Source organism: Sabethes cyaneus, chromosome 3 (genome assembly GCF_943734655.1).
Source record: "Sabethes cyaneus chromosome 3, idSabCyanKW18_F2, whole genome shotgun sequence".
In the NCBI taxonomy this organism is placed as follows: Eukaryota; Metazoa; Arthropoda; class Insecta; order Diptera; family Culicidae; genus Sabethes; species Sabethes cyaneus.
The window spans coordinates 157391081-157412571 of NC_071355.1; the positions used below are offsets into that span (position 1 = coordinate 157391081).

Sequence of the window (21491 nt, forward strand, 5' to 3'; positions counted from 1 at the left end):
AATAGCTTACGTGCTAGACAAGCATAATATATACTTATAACTTACATACAGCCAAGCAGACTCTTTCTGCAACGATTTCAAGCTATCAAAAAAGTAAGCAGCGCGTTTTGTTACCAAAGAAACGGGCAATATCGAGTTAGGTGCAAAATGCGGGATATTTTTTCGTCACTTGGAGTGAAAACCCTCAATAGCTAAAAATAACGTATTTACAGATACATACATTTAAGTGTGTATATGTTAAAGAAAAGGAAAGAAATATTCTGCTCTTGTTAATGAGTACATTTCGACATTTTTACTGGTTTTTGCGTGAGAGTGAACAGGCTTCAAAATCTTGTGTTTACTGTCAACGCGAATGGTTGTTTGACAGCTTTGACAGCAAAAACATTGATGAGGGGCTTTAGCAGAGACAACGTACATCAAGAGAAACCATTACTCCTTGCGCGGGGAGAGGAAACCTAAAAGTAGGAAAGAAAAAAATAAGAAAATAAAATGGCGATCTTTGCGTGTTGTTCATTTCGGTTCGGTGCGACAGTGTCCAGAATTTTTAATTGAAATCAACGCGACGGTGCCCAATTAGGCCGCTGGAACGGGTGCATATGGACCAGGTGCCAGATAGGCATTGTTAGATTTTGAATCTGACCATCACGGAACTAACCGGAAGTGAAAATTGACCAGCGATTCAGTAAGTGGGAAAGTTTTCGAGATTTTGCTGACGAGAGAAGGAATTTTTTTGGCGAGTGAGCAATCGACTCCTGCACCAGCCAAAGGAGTGAACGAGAGAGAAGAAGCGAATGACTTTGTTCGAAAGGGTACGCGCAACGGAGAGGGCCTTGAGAAGTGCGGACGTTTTTTTTCTGCCAGTGAAAATAGTCAAGATTAAAAATCGGCACACAAACATTCGACAGTTCAAGTGAGTGGAATAATTGAATCGTTGATTTTTCTACGGTGTAGGTGATTTTGCTCTGTAGGACGCAGCAAATTTGTGCATCAGTATAATTTTTTTTTGTCTATCGGAACCGCTCGATAGAAGGAGTAGACGACAGACGGGAGGTTGGAACAGTTTTCGGACGAAGTGAAGAACGATTCCGCTTGTGGTTGTGTGGGTTGCAAAACGACGAACAGTGAAAGGATTTTTGTTTTGGACTTGAAACATTCCAAAATAAAGGAAAAATCAACCGCAATTTGTTTTCGCAAAGCTTGCCGAAAATCCAAAAGGAAAACAAAGGATTTCCCTTTTCCACCAAAAGATTGAACTTTCCTGGTAAGTATTGGTTGGCACAGTGTTGCCAAGTTTTATATATTTGTGTAATGACCTTACAATGTTGGCGATTTTGGTCATTGATTTTCGCTTCAAGACTTAGTGAATTTTGGCTGGAATTTATTTTATTTTTTTGAACTATCAGTTTGAGATAGTACTCAAACAGGCAGGGGTTTACTCTGAATGAAAAATGTATGTACCTACTATCGGTATAAATTTTAAAAGTTCTAGACACGTAGCCAAATTAGATTGCGCAGGACTGTTGAATGCTCAACAAGTTATTCCTCACAGCGCAAATCAGACCTCCGATTATCCCACTATGTTACTTGATAATTACATTACAATAACGTAAGCTAAGTGCAAAAAATTGAGCGCTTTACGTACAAGACTGTATTACAAGTATCTACTTATCATTACAATTTCCAAGCTTCATTCACTTCAATGCTATATCATGAATTTTCAATTTCAATCCTAGGGACGTAATATTACTATAAGCACACTATATGTGCTATATGCATAATCTAGGCAAATCGCTAGGTGCCAAACATCATTTAAATTTATTTCAATTAATACGTTTGTATATTTAACATTACTTACTCGATTCTCTAAACAAAAGCTTGACCAGAGTTGCCCTGCTTTTTGTGCTTCGTTTTGATTTAATGGTGCACAAGAAACCTAAAATTAAAAAAGAAGAAAACTTATCCAATTTCATTCTACTATGTATATTTTGTTCACGACAGATACGTATTTCACCTACGACTTGCAGGCTTTCTCAGTGTCTGTTTTCGAACTAAATTAGAATTACTTTACATTCAGGGACAGTTATTACAAACAACTGAAAGGTGCACCGATGGGCAATCCTTTATCACCTTGAGAACCAACAAACACCAAACGAATTATACCTAGCTCATCTAACCACTCCCACCAACATAAAATGGCAGCTTTCTATCACATGATACCTAGGATGGAAACATTACCGTTAAGTGAGCTAGGAAAACAAAAAGAACTAGCACACATTCTTGAAATAGCAAAACTAAACGGATATAAAGAAACGACAATCCAGAACATGATTTCCAAAAAAAGAAGAGACGCATACAAAAAATCACTCACAACACTTACACCAATCACACCAGAACGCAAGATAGTAGCAGTAGAATACGACGGAAACATTACACGCCCTGTCCGTCGGAATATAAGGAAATTTGGAATTGATCTAGTCTACACGAGCCGAAACAACAAGCTCAAAAATAAGTTGGGATCAACTAAAGACCCGATTGAAGAACAAAGAAAATCCAGGATTTATGAAATCAGTTGCCCACATTGCGAGAAGGTTTACATCGGTCAGACTAGAAGGAATCTGGAAACACGAACTAAAGAACACTTGGCAGAGGTAACAAAAGCATCAAGAGATGCCGAGAAAGGTCTGACACATCGTTTTAGATCAAAAGTGGCTGAGCACGTCTTCAACGACAACCATCCGCTGACCATTGACAACGCAAAAGTAATTAACAACTGCTCTGCGTGGAAGATGGATGTAACGGAGAGTTTAGAGATTTATAAGAAGTGATCCTCCACTTTACTAAACAAAGACCCTGGAAACGGGTTTTCTTGGCTTTTTAAGTATGTGCCAAAACACAGACATACAGGGACACGCTCAGACGAGACAGACTGGCTAAAAACTTCGCTCTCTTCTCAGATCCCGGTTTCACTTGATTCGTATAATCCCATTAGCTTTTTCAGGTTTCCCTTAATTTAATTATTGTTTTAGATTTCAGACTTTCAATAGAATTAGTTCACCAATAGAATTTAGTTTACAATAACATTAGTTTACCTACACCAATTGTATATACCTACACAGGTAGACTCAGGCAAACGTTGCATCCGTCTACCTACACTATTATCCACACATAAATCTCGTACCCATATCTCCTATTAAAAACTGTAAAATTACTTTGGCTAATTTAGTTCGAAAACAGACACTGAGGAAGCCTGCAAGTCGTAGGCGAAATACGTATCTGTCGTGAATAAAATATACATAGTAGAATTAAATTGGATAAGTTTTCTTCTTTTTTAATTTTAGGTTTCGTATTCGCTCCAAAAACTTCAGTACAAGAAACGCTGTACCCTCCTAATCCTTTTTATGAAAACCTTTTCATGAAATTCACTAATTTTTTGTTTGAAAGCATTTTTCAACAAATTAAGGAAATTCCCCGCAAAAAAACTTTAGTTTTGTACTTCCTATATATCGAGTTCATACGTCTCTTGATCGAAGAGTTTTTTTCAGTTATTCCGATGTTACGTTCTGGTCAGCTTTGGCAGACGTCGTCTCTTTTATTCTCTAGCGTTCTTATGGGACTGCAAGTGTGACGTCAAACTCGCAGTTCCATCAGAACACTAGAGAATAAAAGGGACCCCGAATTCCGTCTGCCAAACCTGGTAGTCCAGAACATAGATTCAGATCTACGTTTTCACGAGTCGATTGGAAAAAAGTATAGTTTCACATGGAGGCGCTCCGTAGCTGCAAGGTTATCGAGTCTACTTTGACAAGCGAGTGGTCGTGGGTTCGAATCATAGTAGAATCAAGCCATTCCTTGTCAAGTGACTTTAGCATGGGTTCATTCTCAGGTCCCTCATTTACCCTTCCTTCATGCTGAATTCTATATTTACCCTCTCAAGCTTCTTGACAGTACAAATGTCCCTCCTATAGTTAAGTGTACTCAGAGGTACGAATGAGTGAGTCATCGCCAGGGACGGCTATGATATGGGATAGTAGATAGTAAAGTAGATCAAGCTTTGAAGGAAGGGTAAACCCCAATACACACAAGCACGCGTAAAATTTAATAAGCTATCGCTCATTCAATAGCGATTATAGCAAAAAGAAATCCTGCGCAGGTCATACAGCAAACACCCGGGCGATATCGCAATAGATCAACTATATACTGGTCGCAGTGATGAGTCCACACACGAAAAAAATAGCTTCACATCGACTGTGTTGTAGTACAGAGATGAACGTCTGTGGCAGTCTTGCGTGGGTCATTTTTAATGAAGAATCCTAAACAACAGTGACCGTTCTAAAGAAGTTTTGCTGGATATTCAGCCTGTGTTTCGTGTTTTCTTTTAGACTGCCTAGCTTTGACAACGACATTGCCTAATACTCAATGATTGCTTTACCACAGGCGGTTGGGTACTTCAGAACAACAACAAAAAACTCTAGCAAGATTACGAAAACAAATAAACTCTTAATGTCTAGGGCCCCGCGCGCTTTTTCTGATCATTAGTCATTTTGTCAGTTGATTGCGTTACTGAAAGAAGTTTATCGCAGTTTTATTAAAACCTGTTTCGAACGTCACATTATCATAATGGCACAGAAACGGATAGTTTACTTTGGCTTTCCGTTCCGTTTCATTATAGTCGGAAGATTGTGAGCCAAATAATTTTTCTAAATTCTAGATTTAAATTTATAAATATAAGAAAATTTTTAAAGTCATGAAATCCACTGATCCATTTGAATTTTCGTGTAACGAGTAGGTTTCGCGGGTCCTCATTTTATATCTTTATTATTCTTTTTTATTCTCTCGTGTTACACAAATCCATTTTGATTCTCATACCAAATTTGTATATTACCCTGGTTGGTAACTTGTACTTTTGATTATAAAAGTTTTTTGGAGTAAATCATAACACTAGAGTTATCATACTAAAATGTTTATGTTTATTTGTTACCAATCCACAGACGTAGATGGTCCTAATAATGCTAAAGTATACTAAAAAAGTTTGCCTTAATTCTAGAGCATCGAATGGGGTAGTCGATTCCAGTAGAAACGCTATTAAAGGTTCGCTGTAAACCGAGGAGAGCACCATAGGCTCCGTGTTATTAGTGCGTCGGAAAGGCAAGGCAGTTAATCTGAAGAACGCGCTTTAACAAAGTATTCGGGGAACGGAAATTTAATTTGCCGAGAAGTGAACAAATATGGCACGAGAAAGTTCTCGCCTCACTTGCAACTACAGTCAAATACAATAAGCTGTCCACGACTTTTGTAACTTGGCAGATGCTATGGGATTACTCCAGGATAACAGCCGAAGAGCATATCGAACAAATCTCCGTTGGTCCGTTTCGATCCTGTGTAGACCACCGTTGAGGTAATGACGGTTACTGATTTCATGCAGTGAATGTCTATAAAGTTCCGAAAGCAAAGCAAAGCCATGAGTATTAACGTCCTTAATTGCTTTGACCCTTCTTTATCGACAGACTTCGCAGCCGGCGAACGATGAACTACTGACTCACCACCCCAGCCGAGGTTCGAACACGCGACGACTGGCTTGTCAGGCCAGTATCGTAACCCCAAGCTAATTGGACGGGCAAGTTCCCAGACCATAAAGATCCTAGACACCCTCATTATGAATCCCAAAGCAAAGCAAAGCCTTGCGGTTATACCGTCATTAGACATTACCCTTCTTTATCGACAAACTTCGCAGCCGGCTGTTAGGGTACCGGAAAATTACGGGGCCAGTGTAACGATCCTACTGACTATCTAGCAAGTACCGCCTAGCCGAGATTCGAACGACAACTGCGGCTTGTTAGACCAGCATCGTACCTGACAGTCCGGAAAGGCGACTGTAAATCCAAATCTAGCTTGCTTTGCTGTCGCGATGGCATGGTCTATCTTGTCAAACACAGCTGATAAGTCCTTGTAAATGGCGCCTGAGCTTGAAAGCCATTGGACATCGCGTCACTAGCATATATTATTGAATGACAAGAGAAGTCGATGTTTTCATTCGGTTGATGGCTGATTGTTTCATACGAGTTATCGAGTCTGCTTTGACTAGCGAGTAGTCGGTGGTTCAAACCTTAGTAGAATCAGGCCATTCGGTCTGGAGTAAGACTAGCATATGTTGATTCTCAGGCCCCTAATTGTCCTTCCTTCAGGCTAAAATCTATATACCCCGATGAAGCGTATTGACAGTGCAAAATTCACTTATAGTTATGCCTAGTGGTCAAAGGAACGCAATGAGTTCTCCTCAGGGACAGCTATGATTGGAGACCGGGCGATATTACAATAAATCAATGTTACTGGTCGCAGTGATGAGTCCACACATGGAAGAAAGTCAAACATTGAAAAGGTCTCGCTGGAACAAATGGCAAACTTTCTAGCGAAACAGCTGGAAACTTTTTCTATGGACGTGAACTCGTCTCGGCTTCATAGTGCATGATTGAAGGTAACTCAGGTTCCCTTCTCTGCCTATTTTTAAAATGTTTTTGGGCCTGACATAATGCTCCGTTGAACTTTTTTGCAAGTAATGTGTATGGCAGTGTTGAAAACATTGCTGTTGCAGTTAAAACCGTAATAATCGTCGTGCCACATTTGGTTTTATTCTTGTTCTGTGTGTCGCAACTACGTCGCACGTGGTGCGCTGTGATCGCACATTAATGCGCTATACAGCACACAGACACACAGAACAAGAATAAAACCAAATGTCGCGAGTCGATTATTACGGTCTTTAACTGGAACAGCAATATCCACAATGGATATTTGCGACAGTCATCCTAAGAGAGACTTCGTTATGAAAAGTATATTGAGCTAGACGTGAAAAGGCATTTGGTAGTGCCAGTTAGACAATGTTCTAGTAATTATGATGGTTGTATAACATTTCACCGAAGATCATATCACGGAGTACTGTTTTGCGGGATACCATTTCATTGCACCTGAGCACTGTTTCGTGGAATACCATTTGGCTGAAAACAATTTCGCGAAAATTACTATTTCATGGAAGGTACTACAACATCGAAAACCCTTTGCCGAAAAACTATTTAGCGGAGTAAACTATTGTGCGGAAATTTCTATACCAAATTGTGCACGGTGATGCAAACTTCTTATAGATGATTTAGGGTGAGTGTTGCCGGCCACCCCCTGTCGGAAGCACCTGCCACTTCAGAGGGGAAAAAGAAATCACTTTTCTCTAAGTTTAACTGTTTTCCTGAGTCTATTGACATCTAGTACTTTCCTCAAGTTGGTTCCGAACGACTGACAGCGACATACTTTTTGAGCAGATCGAAAACCATGGGCTTGATTAGTTGGTTTACCGCGGAAATAAAACCAAAAAAGGTATCGTCTACGTAATAGTTGTCCACAGTTCTTTCTGTTAAATTTTTTTCCGCCAACTCTCCGTGAAGAAGTTTTTCGCAAAATAGTTGTGTACGTGAAATGGTTTTCTGCCAAACAGATGTGTCTACATCAGCGGTTCCCAAATGGGGGTTCGCGAACCCCCAGGGGTTCGCCAAAACTTTAGTTCGCTGCAGAACAGTATAGGGAAATCCGTCAGGGGGTACGCGAACCGAAAAAAGGTTGGGAACCGCTGGTCTACATATTTTTTTTTAGAGTGTATTCAACTATCAACAGATCAACACAGGTTACAGGAAGAGTCTGATGCGAAGAATGATTAATTGGATGAACTAGAAAATTTTGATATAGACAAAAAATATATCGTGGACCCCCTGCTGTTGCTTTTTTTTTTTCCTTTCCTGTAGAGCCATATCACAACTGCGTCCATTGATAAGGACTATTGTTGTATGACCCATATTTGATTTGGTGCTAGTCAAATATCTTGTCACAATTAAGGTGTGAAGGACAATGGTTGACATAGCACACGATCCCAGTTAGGCTCGACTGTTTTGGTAAAACCTAATACCCTGCCAGGATCGCTTTGCCAAATTTCGTGGAGCTCTAATAATCCCTTTCCAAATATTGACATTCTTTGATTTATTAATGCTCCACAGTTGCAGAGTATATGTTCAGCAGTTTCCATTTCAAATTGGCAAAAACGACATGGAGCAGTGTCATTTTTCCCAATTTTATTTAGGTAATATCTGCTCGGGCAGTGACTAATCAACAGACCAGTAATTGGGTCTTTTTTACTAAGATTTAATAAGATCCGGACTTTTGCTGCACTTGGTCTTATGAATCTTTTTGCCGTTGCCTCCTCCCTTTCCACTTTTTCCTTAAAAAAAATCTTTTTAAATTTTCATTCGTTTAAGAGTCGTCGTAATCATGGTTGAGTTCGCGTTACCAAAACGATCATATCAAACGGAGCCTCAACAAAAAATTAATATGCCCTAAACTCTGTTCTGTGCTCTGTTTTTAAGTTTTGGTTTCTCCGAGACTAGCTCGTGTAAGTGTAAAAATGTTAAAAATAGGGGAAAATGAGCAAAATGGGACACTTTCCGATAAAAGGAAAGGGGTGGGCACCACGCGATTTTCTGGAAAATTTTACATAAGATCACCTATATTTTATCATTATGCAGGCCGTATCTTAATTAGGTTTTCGCTCGTTTTTGCCCATAGTGCAACGTTTTATTAACAAATTTTCTTGAAATTTGAAAACTCAATGGTGGTTCTATGCATCCCGAATTGGTTATGTTGTCTTGCATCATGCACAATTACGTTACATACTGGAATAAGGAATCTTCTTCTGGTGATTTTCCGATACAAATACTTGTTGGTTAGCATTCGAAATGTCCTTCATCTCGACACACTATACGTAAATACTGATTAACTCTTTTTTCATCTCCCACAAAACAGGCAGTTTAGATGTACCTACCGTCACATTCCGTGTAGAGGAGAGGACTACCGACAAACGAGAAAAACAGAAAAAAAACTACCTATCTAACAGAAAATACGTCATCAGTTCATCATCGTTAGCCACCATAGCAAAACAAGCGAGTAAACACTTTCCTACGACGACAGGTGGCGCGCGTGCGATCAATCCATCCGAAGGACTTCGATCGTAGTTATTTTTCGTGTCTTTCGTTCCGCGGGTCGAAATATCATCCGGAAGCTACAACATTGTCGACAGTGTCGCGCAACACGAGCTTCCTAAAGCTGTCCGGTCAGGTCGGGAGCGAAAAGTTAGTGAAAAGCACCATCTTTCACACAGTGGCTTGTTAAGAAATAGTGGTGTTGTATTGTGCCACTTTGCAGTAGTCGCATTAGGCGGCGCAGGCAAGCCACCAGGACCTCAAATGCCGCCGTGACCGTGAATTATACAAGCCAGCAATATAGTTGATTATAGTAAAAAGACATCCCAAGGTGGTGCATGGTGGAAGTGTAAAGAAGAGATAGAAAACGAAGCGAATTCAATTTGAACTAAAGGTGTAGCTGTGCTATAGCAAGAAAAAAAATGTTGCAAAAGTAGAAAGTATTCGCTGCGTTTGATTTAGATGAAAATGAAATCCTACCTGTTAGGTAATATCAAATACAAAATATTTGGGCCGCCATCATTTGTGCTCAATTCCCTTCGCTAAGTGGTTAGTGGTAATTAGATGTAGCATTAAGTTCCATGTATTTAGACTGACGGAAGATTATTTTCTCCAATAGTGCTTTAAGTAGTAGTGAAAATTAAAGGCAAATAGTCGTAAAAGGTGTTTTTCAAGAAGAAATTTTAGTGGGAAGAAGATAAAAGTGAATATTCAAGATTTACTGCAATTGATTTGCACGATACGTGACTAATGTCTTGAATGGGCTCTCGTTTTTTCCGTGTCTATCGGTATGCACACAAATATACGTTGGTGGTAAGTGGCGACAGCGAGGTGCCTATTGCTATGTGTTTGTGCGCCCATGCATCGTGAGGAAGAAACCGACCCCAGCGGCACACAGAGAACCGAATCGTCACACACATTATTATTGAAGCGACAAGGAAAAAGCAACAGCGGAGAATAATGTGAGTAAAAAAATATATGGAAGCTCTTTTTTTTATACTGTCTGTTTACGCACAACCGTGGAGTACAACACTACACATTACCTTTTGATAACGAGACACAAATTTGTGTTGTAGTTTGCGGTTCTTTTCGGATTAATATTATATAATTAGATTTCGATTTTCAGTTCATTATTAGAAATTAATCGAAAGTAAGAAACTACTGGAGCGGGATTAGTGGGAAAGAGATAGACTGAGATATATGTCAGGCTACTTTCGGTGGTGTAGTCAGTGTCTAATCTGTCTAGCATTGTGGGGCTATCTGCAATCCAAAATTTAGTCAATTATCATGGAATATGAAAAAAGTCCACTATAGAAGAAGAGGTCGTCCCATTATGAAATGTATTGACGTTTAGGGGGCTGCGATAACGCTGTGCACCTATATTGTTGCTGGAATGCAACGCAACGTTCACTGTTGTAACTTATCAAAAATTCACACAATTAGCTCGCTGACAAAAATTATAATAGATAAGACATGGAGAGATATTAATCTACGAAAAATCAGTTATCTTTGGTTGATGTTTTTCAAAGCTAAACACTACATTGTTATTGTTTTTAGCTGGAATGTTAGCATTAGAAATGATCTAAATCCGTCAATATTGATTTGTTAATATTGATTTGTGATTTGAAGGCTTGATTTTGGCAATAAATATTTAATCTGGCTTCTGACCATTTTGACATAATTTGCCTTGCAGGGATGGAAAAAATCGCTTCCAGCGATCAAGATCATGGGAGCGATCAGATTCAGATTCATTGACATCACTACTTGTAAGCAACAAATACTTTGTCGCGATCTGTACATATTATGATAAACCTCATGTCAGATCATGTTCATTGCATGATTGCCTTGAGAAATATAACAGATACAGACGATAGGTTGTGTGCAGCGTATGAATCTCAATACAAACAACATGAGTAACGTTTTTTCTCGTAGCTAGGTAAGATGTAACACTGTGATCGATTGCTAAGGCTGTGAACCATTTCGCGAAATTTTTAACTTTTTGGCTAAAATTTGACAGTTCGATGGTTTTTCGAAAATAACCCTGCTCGGGAGCATGGTTAGTTTTGACCAAGGTTTTGACAGTTCGATGGTTCGCTTCAGAGCCAATGAGATATGCACAGGTGAGGAAGAGAGCTTCGACGTGTTTCACTGATTTTTCATTGGATTTTTTTGCATTGGTATGGATGCTTATCGCATAATAAATTTGTTCAAACAACCCGGGTTGCCATGAGATGAATTTTATCTTTCAAATAAAAGCAAATCAACATTAAAAATTCATCCAATTTTAACTCGAACAGAATAAACAATATTTTCATCCTCACCTTATAGGCTCTCATTGAACAAAAAACAACTATCAATACGTCAAATATGAAATGGTTCGCATTCTGAACTGATTATAACCACTCGAGGAGAAATAACCATCAAACTGTCAAATTTTAACTAAAAAGTTAAAAATTTCGCGAAATGGTTCACAGCCTGACTGTTCAGAGTAAAATCTTCTGATCAATGCTAAAGATTCACTGTTCTTCATGTAATGTACGGATCGTTATCTGTGCGTGTGGCGGAAACTCACAGATTCGATCAAAATCATTGATTTTCCATCCCTGGCCTTGATGATGGCAACAATTTCTTGAATCCATCACTGAGAAAACTTTTCGTATAGTTTCTATGTGTTTCACACAAAGATTTTTTCCATGTGCCAAGTAAATTAACTTTATGTGCCAAACAGTTACTATGTATGTGTTTTTAAAATTTACTTTTAAAATTTGCACATACTATTCATATGCATATAATTTTCATGTGTACTTCTGGGCGGATTGTGTTTATATGTGACACATAATCATAAGGATTTTCATATGGAAATTTTCCATTAGTTATGTGCGGATTATTTTGAGTGATCAATACTCAACCTTTACGTTAGATTCTAGAAAAATTGAGCCGATTGTTCCTAGTCCCCTATTGACTATTTTTAAATTTCTGACACAAAAAATCAGAGTAATTGCCATAAAAACCCTTAAGAAAGATCATTATTCTCAATCAAAAAATGATGTCACAAGAAAATATTATACAACCCGTTTGAATTCCCGATAAAAAAATGTTCAGACTGATTTGATTAGGTATAACTTTTCTATAGTAAAGTATATTTTTACTTAAAAAATAGTGTCTAGCAGCCCATTCATTGTTCCGAATATTTAAGATTCGTTACATTCCGAAGTAGGTGTGTCCCTACGATAAAACTGAACCTTGTCGTGGTGTAGGGCTTTTTAACTAATCAGTAAATGAACAGCGGTCACGTTTACTTCTGAATGTGGGTATATATCAAAATACTTTGGTGATTTCAAGTGGGACTCGGGGTAAAAATTTACCAAATGTGATTGTTGCGTTGTTCAGAAAGTGCTTTTATTCCGTTTAAGAATAAGGCCAGTATGGGGATCTCTGACAATAGATGAAGTTTTCTATTATGACAACTGTCACAAATATCTACGAAAAATGTCGGATTGATTGAGTCGGTCGGGGGCTTAGAGTTAGTAAGGGGATGTAAGCGGGATACCAGATCCGGTTGGATGCCGAAGGACCACTCTGTAATGATTACGGGTAATAGCACTTCTTAGGTAGCAGATGGAAAAATTAGGTCAATTCGTGTCGTGTGTTCGAGTCTCGGCTAGGCGGTGCTGCTAGATAGTCAGTAAGATTTTTGCACTGGCCCCGTGGCTGTCCTGTGCTCTGATGGCCGCCCGCGGAGTCTGTCGATGGGAAGGGGTCGAGTCTTAGAGATACGTTTAAGCCCAGAGCTTTACTGCACTAGCTCTTTGGTCTCCAGGGTTGGAAGGCGGGTGAGTCTCTATATTTTGAAGCTTCTGTCGACTACCGCGAATTTCCAGATTGTGCTGCGCTCAATTTACTTTGCAGTGCATGAATGCTAAGGAGATGAAAGATTAAATTTGCCCTGATAAGTTAATAACCACTAATGCTCCGAAATTTGTCTTGCCTATTGGTTCATTGGTGGTTGTTTGTGTTGAAAAACTAAAAGCGGGCGCGCGGTTGAAGACCGGTGTCAGGTGGAGCTGACGAATCCTCCACTTCTTCACTATACCACATTTTGCAACTCGAGTGGTACAAAAAGTCCAAAGCACCTTTACAAATTGGATCTATCATTTTTCTTATCATCATTATCATCATCATCGTCATAATCATCATTATATTTAAAATATGACATTCCGGCCTTTGGCAGAGAGATCTTAGAGTCAGTTCGTGGAGTCCGCGCAGGGTCGGAACGCCTCCGCCTGCGGGTATAGGCGTGACGGCTCCTATGCTTGGGGCTCTACCTGTGTTTTAGTGGGCGACATTGCCTGTCTCGTCAGGTAGAACTGATGTTTGAGGTCTCCCTGACACTTTGTTGACATAACAAAAGGGCCCAGCGTAGAGTTTTGTACGCTATTAAGCGACCAGTTGGGAAAAAAGGATTTCCTTACCGTAGGTTTTTGTATTCCAGGCAGTGCTTGCATCTAAAATATGGTACCATTTTTTTGGCAAAGCGCAGAAGGGGAATCGAATTGCTCTCTCGCTATCGGATGTTACCTTCCCCAACAAGCGACGAGATTTTGCTTTTGCAGCAGTGCTTTTCTGCTTTGCTCTGTCCCCGAGTGAGCGTTTCATCTCAGAGTGAGTTTTGTTTCATCTTTCTTTTTCTGCCGGAGCGGTTCCGAATGCCTGCTCTCAAGGTCACGGAGCATATCGTTTCAGTCCATATAATTGCCTGTCCCATATTCTCTTTGGGATACGGAGCAAATAATATTTTGCTTCCAGTGTGCTAAGAAAAGATTAGCTCTGCTTGTAAGTTGTGCCCCCTCTGCGCAAGATGAGTGGGTTATAAGAGAAACCGATATTCAGGCATCATTTGGAGGGAGAGCAAACGGTTGAACAGAAAACGAACGCTCTTGGTCGTTGTGAGAAGCAGATTGCTCTGTCTCTTTTTGCTGAAGATGAGCAAAATGAAGCCTGCTTTTAACCCATTTCTTCCCAGCGTTGCGAAAACGCAACGCACTCTTCGCTTGATTCTAGGGAAGGTTAGGTTTGAGATATCAACTTGGACCCCAAGAAACAAAGAAAGATCGGGAAAAAATCTAATCGACCTGTTTTTGCTCAAAGCTTAGATGTTACATACCCGGAGTGATTCGCGATTAGGGCGCAACTAGCAAATTGTAAACAAATCATTTTATAACATCATCAGCCTTAAAAAGACTGATAATATCCATGGCAAGAATCATTTTTTCTGTTTTATTTGATAGAATTATCTAAAACAAGTTTTTAGTAATATGCGATAGAAGTGTTTAATCAAAATAAAAGACAATTTGCAGTTTAGCCCTTTTCATTGTTATGAAGTAACAGGCTTATTTGCAAATCGTTTTGTAAACAGGCGATAGTAAAGAGCGAAACTGCGTTGTTTTCAAAACACAGACGCTTGTAAACAGGTGAAACTAAATAAAAAAATCAAAACAAGGCGAAACAATGCTGGGCGAATCTCATCGTCAAAATGCTTTGTGGCTCATTCCAAGGGGTTAAACTATAAAACTTAGATTTTGAGCTTGAATGCACAGATTTAATGCAGTATTGTTGTGAAATTATAAGTACGATTGCTTTATTCTACACCAATTTATGTCTTTAAACTCGATTTTTGTCACTTTCATTTAAATTACGACTTGAAAATGTACTTGAAAATTATCACAGTGACGCACAGTGACGAAAGGAAGCGGGGGGGGGGGGGAGGGGTAATAGGTTGCTACGCTTAACAAGTTGTCGTTGTGACCAGGGCTTGAAAAGGGATCGCAAGTTGAATGTGACTGCCGTGAATGCGAACTTTCCGCATTCAAACTCCGCTTTTTGAATGATCATTTAACTGTTTTTTGAATCCAGTCAATCCTCCGCTTGCGCTGCTGCCGTCTTACAATTCTTGCGGCATCTCAGCAAAAGCAAACAGTCGATCTCCCGTTTTACTTTGCGCTATGAGAATATAAACTGCAAACTGACTGGAAGCATACGGTGACGTAATTTTCGTTTCTCTTTTTGTCTCCAAATCGGCTGCTAACAGTAATAGTTTGTCACCCGGACGTCGGTCCGACGCAAGCAAAATATTCTTTTGTATTGGACGGAGTCCGACCGACTTCTTCCATGCACATGTAGTGGTTGTTTTTTTTTGTAGTATTGAATCATACGATTGTGCGGTTGCTTTTCGTTAGCGTGGTGATTGCCAGTCATTTGACTGTTTTGCAGTCATTAGCTGCTACAAACGGTAAAGGCAACTTGATCGAAACGAAAATGTCAAAAAGTTTTAGAACGCGTTCGTTCTGCTGCGTGCAATCGGCGTTTGACGGAGCAAACTGCCAGTTGTGTTATGCATAGCGTTCGTATTCCACCTCAAAACGAACGGTGTGAACTTGAATGCGCGTTGGTGTGACTGCGGTAGAAAAAAAAGGATCGGTCGAAGCCCTGGTTGTGACTCCTATCTTTTTTCCAATACTGGAAGGTGCATGGGTCGAACTAAGCTATAATCAGAGATTATAACCGGTTTTGAACCCTCCCTCCATCAATTGTAGAATCACCGTTTCTAAAAAAATACCATGCTTTTGTATTTTTTCCCACAAAATTACAAATACATCTCTGCGGGTTTTTCTTAGCTAATCTAAAATAAAGCTTTCCTGAAAGTTTCAGCTATTAATCTCTGCTGGAAAAAGTGTTGGGCTTAAGGTGAAATTAGTTGTCATCGATTCTATAAATTTCAAAAGCAGTTTTTTCGTTTCAAACAAAAATTTTGTTCAAGAAAATATTTTCGCTAGATTGGCGAGAAGAATGCAGTGAATACATTTCTATAAGCAGAATCCCGCTTTTGGGCCCAAACACTGCTTCCGAAATTGGGCTCTCCGGCGAAAAGTTAATGACTGATAGTTTCCCGTTAATGGGTTAAATTCTATTTACGTGACAAACACGCACGAGCAAGTTTTGAACAATAAAAAACTATCTTAGGTATAGTTCTGGCGCTACATTTGCAGAGTTTAAATAGATTAATCTCGTATTTTATGCCGAAGTGTTTCACTCTATGTAATAAGTAATTGAACTGTTCCAAGCCGCTCTTGACTTAACACTTGACGGAGTTCTTTTTTTAATCATTTAAAATTTAGAGAAAAAGCAAAACCACTTTGATAATCAGTTACATCATTGCAATGTCAATTCATTTCGCCAAATTGAAATCTCCTGCCTTTTGATTTTCCCTCCCACGCGACCGGATAGGAGCTTTCTCGAACCGTGGGGGAATTGTTCCCAGTGCTTCCTCCGTTAATCGCTGTGATGTGGGCAAACGACGGTTTTGTACCCGGAGAGGTAGTAGCCGCGATTGTCGGCCGCGGAAGTTTTCTGGCTTTGGACTTACCTTAAACGATTTCATCATTCGTCGGAGATATTATTACGCCGTTGAGCGTTGGTTCTGTGCGATAAAATTTCACCATCACCGGTCCACGCTTCATTGCACTTCATTTTCCATTTGTTTCCAGCGAGTTTCAGGATTCGTGAGCACACTCGCGTCAAGGGAGCAACCGGGTGCCGGGGTTTTCTTTTTTGCTAAACGAAATGGCATTAAGGATACTCAGAAACTGAGGTTCTTTTAAAAACTTTTTATTTTCCACGAGCTGCGGCAAAAGCGATATTGAGTTTTCGTTTTCGTTTGTTTGCTTCCGTTCCGTCTATCCGGCAGCAGCCTCAAGGGATGGCAAGCTCTGAGTGTTGGTCGGAGAGTTTTCATTTTCATTTTCGCTTTCCACCTGCTTCGGTAGGATGGAGTACATTTTAACTGCTAGATGGGTAACCACGAGATTTTTATCTATTATTATATGTATTCAGTTTTCAATTTGCATACATTTGCACCAGTACCCTCTGGTGCGTATTCCTAAAAGAAACCGATTATTTTTCTTGTTCGATGAAGGATAAGTTGGGTGGCGTAATTGTGGTGTGATGCTCACCCCTGCATTGAAAGCAAGAACATATTATCTTGATTTTTACAGTTCAATACATGAGAAAATTTTACGATCTGTTCATCTGCACTTGCCACCAACAAGTACCTGAAGAATATTTTAACAGATTTGTTTTTGCTGCAAGGATTTAAATGAAACAAACGCTTTTAAACCTACATATATTGTCGATGGTCGTTCGTTGTTAATGCGTCTTAAATTTGGCCATTAACACAACAGTATATTCGTTATTTGTAGTTCTACAAATCGTGCTCGTGCACAAACTTTCATGGAATTTTGGTACCCTTCTACTTAAACCTGTACAATAATTTTGAACAACTCCCTATAGTTAACAGATAGTTAAATTTTGTTCCAGAGATGTGGAAATTTCCATCTTAAAATGGAAGATATAATAGTATAACAAAAGTTTCCTTAGTTACTGGAAGCATTAATTTACACTTTGTCTTCATTATTTTGATTACGAACAACACATTCGAGACTATATGTATTCCTAGCAGTTTAATCCCCCAGTGTTGTGCTGCTCTTTTTTTACCAATCAACCGTTCCAGATTACACATCAAAACTTCGTCGCCGAAGCAAGCACCATTTTATCGGTTTCCTTTTTGTACAATTACAGACGTACTAACTGCACCCTCCCGTCAAGATGCGAACAGATGCAGCCGTCTACTTCATTATACCGGCCCAGCATCCAGTGACAGCAACCTCAGCAACAACGTCCATCGCTCGTTCACTACGGTCGTGGTTTGCGGCAATGCCACGGTGGCAGCACAACTGCATCCGCCTGCCGCAGTTGTAATAACGGTAGTCGGAGATTGTGCATCGATTTCGTTTCCCTTTTGTTTCGTATTCCTGTGCTTCAGGAAACTAGAGCAGATTTTACTCCCCTTCCGTAACTTCCTGACTTCGTCAACCCTAGAAAACCCTACCCACAGGTCCATTTACGGATGCTACACGCGAAATGCGGAATAGTAGTTGAAGTGAACGAAAGAAAATAGAAACCCAAGAAGAATCAATCCTGCTCTGCTAAACGTAGTTGAAGTTTGAGTACATTACGGGGTGTACACGCGCAAGGGGGCAGCATCAGCAATAGCATCGCAATAGGATCAGAAAAAAAGAGCTAATCCCTCGTCAGCGTGAAAGCTGGGAAAAATTTCTCAACTCTTGTTAAGCTGCAAAACAAACAATCGAACTCTTCTTGTGGGTTGCTGCCGCTCCGAAGTGAAGCGCGCAGAAAGTAGTATGATAATCAAGAACGGAAAGACTCGCTTTCCGTTGTAATATATAGTGCAGGATGAGCAATGAAAAGCAGTAGGAACCTGTACCCGTTCAATTCAGCTGTAGCAGGTGGTACAACGTTTACGGCTGCATCTAGTTCTGCCTCAGGAACAGGAGGAGCCGGAATCAGTTTGTCAGGACCGTCGATTGGATCGTCTTCATCGTTGTTTTTGTCATCGTCGTCATCCTTGTCTTCTGCTTCTTTGCAGTCGACGGGAGGCGGGCGAGTTGATTTGGATATGAAAAAAACGCAGAAACCAAGGTGAGTACCGACCGAGCGGGTGCTGGTGGAATGAAAATGTTGTTTTCTTCCTGTAAGGGTATTGATTTTTGGCTGCAAGTAAACGTGGTGGTTGGTACCCATCCGCAATGAATTTTTCAGGTTTTGGTTTGTGGCAAGTTTTTGGATCTGAGCTTCGCTATGTGATTGCAATGTATCATGCAGGCACAAATCGTATACAAAAATGAAATAATGAAAAAGTGCCCTTATCAACAATATCCGCAATTGCATTGCTTTTGGATGTCGCTGGCGCATGTGTTCTATTTTACCCATTACTCAGCCTCAATGATTCGTTATGAATCACCACTTTTCCCTGTGCACAATCATGTCTGACCCGGTTACGGTCACGTGTTTTATGATTTGGACAATCCTGTCGAAAGTTCATTCGATGTTAGTCGAAGTGACGATCATCCGGCTTCGTTTTTAAAAGCGATAAACAATTTTGTAATGTGTCATTGTATTTCTTTGGCGGGTCTCTCAACTGTCAGTGTACATATAACTGCGTGTTCCGACTGCGACAGTCGGTAGCTCCTTCATTCGAGTGTCAGATGTTTTGAAATAGTCGTTATTGTTTTCTTCTGTTAATATGATGATGAGCAGTGCGAGAGGCAGAAAAAAATGAAAGTGAGCAGTTCGTGTTACCGTAGTTGTGAGTGTACTGTTTGTAAAAGCAATCGCGCTCTTCGGTGCCTTTCTTTTCACGCCAAGCGCGTTCATCCGGTGCATCTTTGGATTGCGAAATGAGTAGGATGGTTTTGACATTACGGTTAGATGCGATACGTTACCCAAAGGAAAAGGTGCACATGCATGCATCGTCGCAGGCATGTCAGTGTACCGTGCACTACAAGCGTGGTGCTGCATGTGCATGTGATGTAGAAGGGCCAACGCTACTCTCACAATCCATACAGTAAAGCAGTGAATGAACAAACGAATCGAGGCAGCTGCACTTTGAACAGTTGGTTGGGATGTCCCTGCTCCCTGCTAGCCGTTGCACGTTGTTTTCAGCCTACAACACTAACGTTACGTGCTGTCTGCAATGTATCGCTACTGTAGGCGGTGTGATAGCTGCTAGTGGGAGAAACTTTCGCAGTGTTAGTTAGCTTAGCTGGACTGATTAATAAGCAGTGTTCCATTGAGGAAGACCTGTCGATTCTTTTGATGTTCTGGTTCCAAACCTAGGTTCGTGCCAGTGGACCAGAAACGAATCTGCTTCTCATATATTTTCTCGCGTTCAACTCATGGTCTCATTAACTCATAGACATTCATAAGTTTTCTCTGTGGATTTATAAAATAATGAACAGCACCGATTTGGGCAAATTGCATCTCGCGTAGCTGATGGCTTTAAAGGAATTAAAATTTTGTTTGAAAATGATTTTGAAGTGTCCTCCCTACGATAAAACTGAACCTTGTCGTGGTGTAGGGCTTTTTAACTAATCAGTAAATGAATAGCGGTCACGTTTACTTCTGAATGTGGGTATATATCAAAATACTTTTTTGATTTCAAGTGGGACTCGGGGTAAAAATTTACCAAATGTGATTGTTGCGTTGTTCAGAAAGTGCTTTTATTCCGTTTAAGAATAAGGCCAGTATGGGGATCTCTGATAATTAATAGATGAAGTTTCTGGCATTCATCCCTATTTATCACAACTGTCACAAATATCTCCGAAAAATGTCGGATTGATTGAGTTGGTCGGGGGCTTAGGGTTAGTAAGGGGATGTAAGCGGGATACCAGATCCGGTTGGATGCCGAAGGACCACTCTGTAATGATTACGGGTAATAGCACTTCTTAGGTAGCAGATGGAAAAATTAGGTCAATTCGTGTCGTGTGTTCGAGTCTCGGCTACGCAGTGCTGCTAGATAGTAAAATTTTTGCACTGGCCCCGTAGCTGTCCTGTGCTCTGCTGGCCGCCCGCGGAGTCTGTCGATGGGAAGGGGTCGAGTCTTAGAGAGACGTTTAAGCCCAGAGCTTTACTACACTAGCTCTTTGGTCTCGAGGGTTGGAAGGCGGGTGAGTCTATATATTTTGAAGCTTCTGTCGACTACCGCGAACGTCCAGATTGTGCTGCGCTCAATTTACTTTGCATCGTGGGACAGTGCATGAATGCTAAGGAGATGAAAGATTAAATTTTCCCTGATAAATTGATAACCACTAATGCTTCGAAATTTGTCTCTTATTAGTCCATTTGTGGTTGTTTGTGTTGGAAAATTGATAGGGAGAATACCTTCTGCTTCTGCTTAGTGCTAGGCGGGGAGGACGAATTCTCCACTTCTTCACTATACTACATTTTACAACTCAAGTAGTACAAAAAGTCCGAAGCACATTTACAAATTCGATCTACCATTTTTCTTCTTATCATCATCATTATCATCATCATCATCATTATATTTAAAATATGATATTCTGGCCTTTGGCAGAGAGATCTTAGAGTCAGTTCGTGGAGTCCGCGCAGGGCCGGAACGCCTCCGCCTGCGGGCATAGGCGTGACGATTATGCTTTGGGCTCTACCTGTGGTTTAGTGGGCGACTTTGCCTGTCTCGTCAGGTAGAACTGACGTTTGAGGTCTCCCTGACACTTTGTTGACATCACAAAAGGGCACAGCGCAGAGTTTTATACGCTATTAAGCGACCAGTTGGATAACCCGAAAAAAAGGAAAATGATTTTGAAATGTTCTCCTTGTTATAGTAACTAGAAGCGATGGTAAATTAAATTATATGCTTTTTGTCAAAAATTTGTTGCAATCCCGTCGATATGTTTTGTCTCATAAAGGGTGTCTCACATTAAATTGCATCACGGAAAAAACGTAGATAATTTTCTGGTTGACCGCGACCCTTTCCAAACTTTCAGACAATAAAATATAACCCATTAGTAAGCTTTTGGCAACTTATTTCATTTAACTTCAATACCATAA

General features: G+C 40.2%; 1 protein-coding gene across 4 annotated transcripts in view; it reads left to right on the forward strand.

Moving 5' to 3' along the window:
* The first annotated feature begins 530 nt into the window (after nt 1-530).
* LOC128744494 (AF4/FMR2 family member lilli) overlaps nt 531-21491 on the forward strand; it is a 126420-nt gene continuing 105459 nt past the window's right edge. For 3 of the 4 annotated variants that reach the window (XM_053841542.1, XM_053841543.1, XM_053841546.1), the window contains exons 1-3: nt 531-1261; nt 8833-9970; nt 17643-18563. In XM_053841542.1, coding sequence (XP_053697517.1) covers nt 18325-18563 — 239 coding nt within the window. In that variant the 5' untranslated portion in view covers nt 531-1261; nt 8833-9970; nt 17643-18324. The remainder of the gene's footprint in view (nt 1262-8832; nt 9971-17642; nt 18564-21491) is intronic. The other variant, XM_053841544.1, reaches the window with a different exon arrangement.